Source organism: Dipodomys ordii, unplaced genomic scaffold, assembly GCF_000151885.1.
Source record: "Dipodomys ordii isolate 6190 unplaced genomic scaffold, Dord_2.0 Scaffold114, whole genome shotgun sequence".
NCBI classification, from domain to species: domain Eukaryota; kingdom Metazoa; phylum Chordata; class Mammalia; order Rodentia; family Heteromyidae; genus Dipodomys; species Dipodomys ordii.
In genome coordinates, this window is record NW_012267330.1 from 1918055 (window position 1) to 1919047 (window position 993).

Genomic DNA, 993 nt, shown 5'->3' on the forward strand with positions numbered 1-993 from the left:
AAGTGGTGCTGTAGCTCAAGTGGTAGAGCGCTCGCCTTGAGCTGAAGAGCTGAGGGACAAGCGCCCAGGCCCAGAGTTCAAGCCCCACAACCGCCCAAAAAAAAAAAACAAACCACCAATGGACAATCTTTTAAAGTATCCACATCTTTTAAAGTATCCACATCCATTTAACCAAATTAGCATGGCTGTTTAAAGCACTAAATGGGCATAAAAGCCTAATTAAAATAATTCATGTGGATAAAACCACTTCTCCTTAAGTACTAGCAACTGCTTTTGTTTTTACCTTAAAAAGCTAGTATCAACTATAGGAATTATTACTCCAAGGACAAACTATGAATTCTACCTGACTGTCCGCTTCCCCCAAATCATGAAGATAATTTGTGCTATCAGGAACAACAAAAATAGTAGGTACGGGGCTGGGGAGGAGACTCAGTGGTAGAGTGCTTGCCTTGCATGCATGAGGCCCTGGGTTCGATTCCTCAGCACCACATAAGCAAAAAGAAAAAAAAAAGCCGGAAGTGACGCTTGGCTCAAGTGGTAGAGTGCTAGCCTTGAGCTGAAGAGCAGGGACGGAGCCCAGGCCCAGAGAAAGCTTTGTAAATAAACCTAGTTCATCCTTCCCAGAAGCACAAGAAACCTGCTCTATTCTATCTCTAAAATTGGCAGGGAAACGAAAGCTCTTGAGAAAACACTTAAGCTTCACATCCACACTGTGATATGAGATGATGAGGGATCATGATGTGGTCCCCACCATAGCACAGGCCCACTTCCAGACACTCAGTGAAACCATCAACTTTGACTTATACCACACCAAGGAATAGTCAACACATGAAAAGGTGCTATACCTTATTACAAAACCTCATAAAAAGAAAAATATTATCCGTACCTGAATATATCCTGGGTATCTAAATCAATATGAAGTCCATTGATAAAAAGAGCTGAATCTCCGGGCTGTAATCCTAAAGTTCCCTTGAAATACTGAAAGACAAAAAA

The 993-nt window shown here is 41.8% G+C and overlaps 1 protein-coding gene across 1 annotated transcript in view; it reads right to left on the reverse strand.

The window, feature by feature from the left end:
* Uggt1 (UDP-glucose glycoprotein glucosyltransferase 1) overlaps positions 1-993 on the reverse strand; it is a 145200-nt gene that overhangs the window by 105175 nt on the left and 39032 nt on the right. The window contains 1 exon segment of the mRNA XM_013028810.1: positions 887-978. Coding sequence (XP_012884264.1) covers positions 887-978 — 92 coding nt within the window.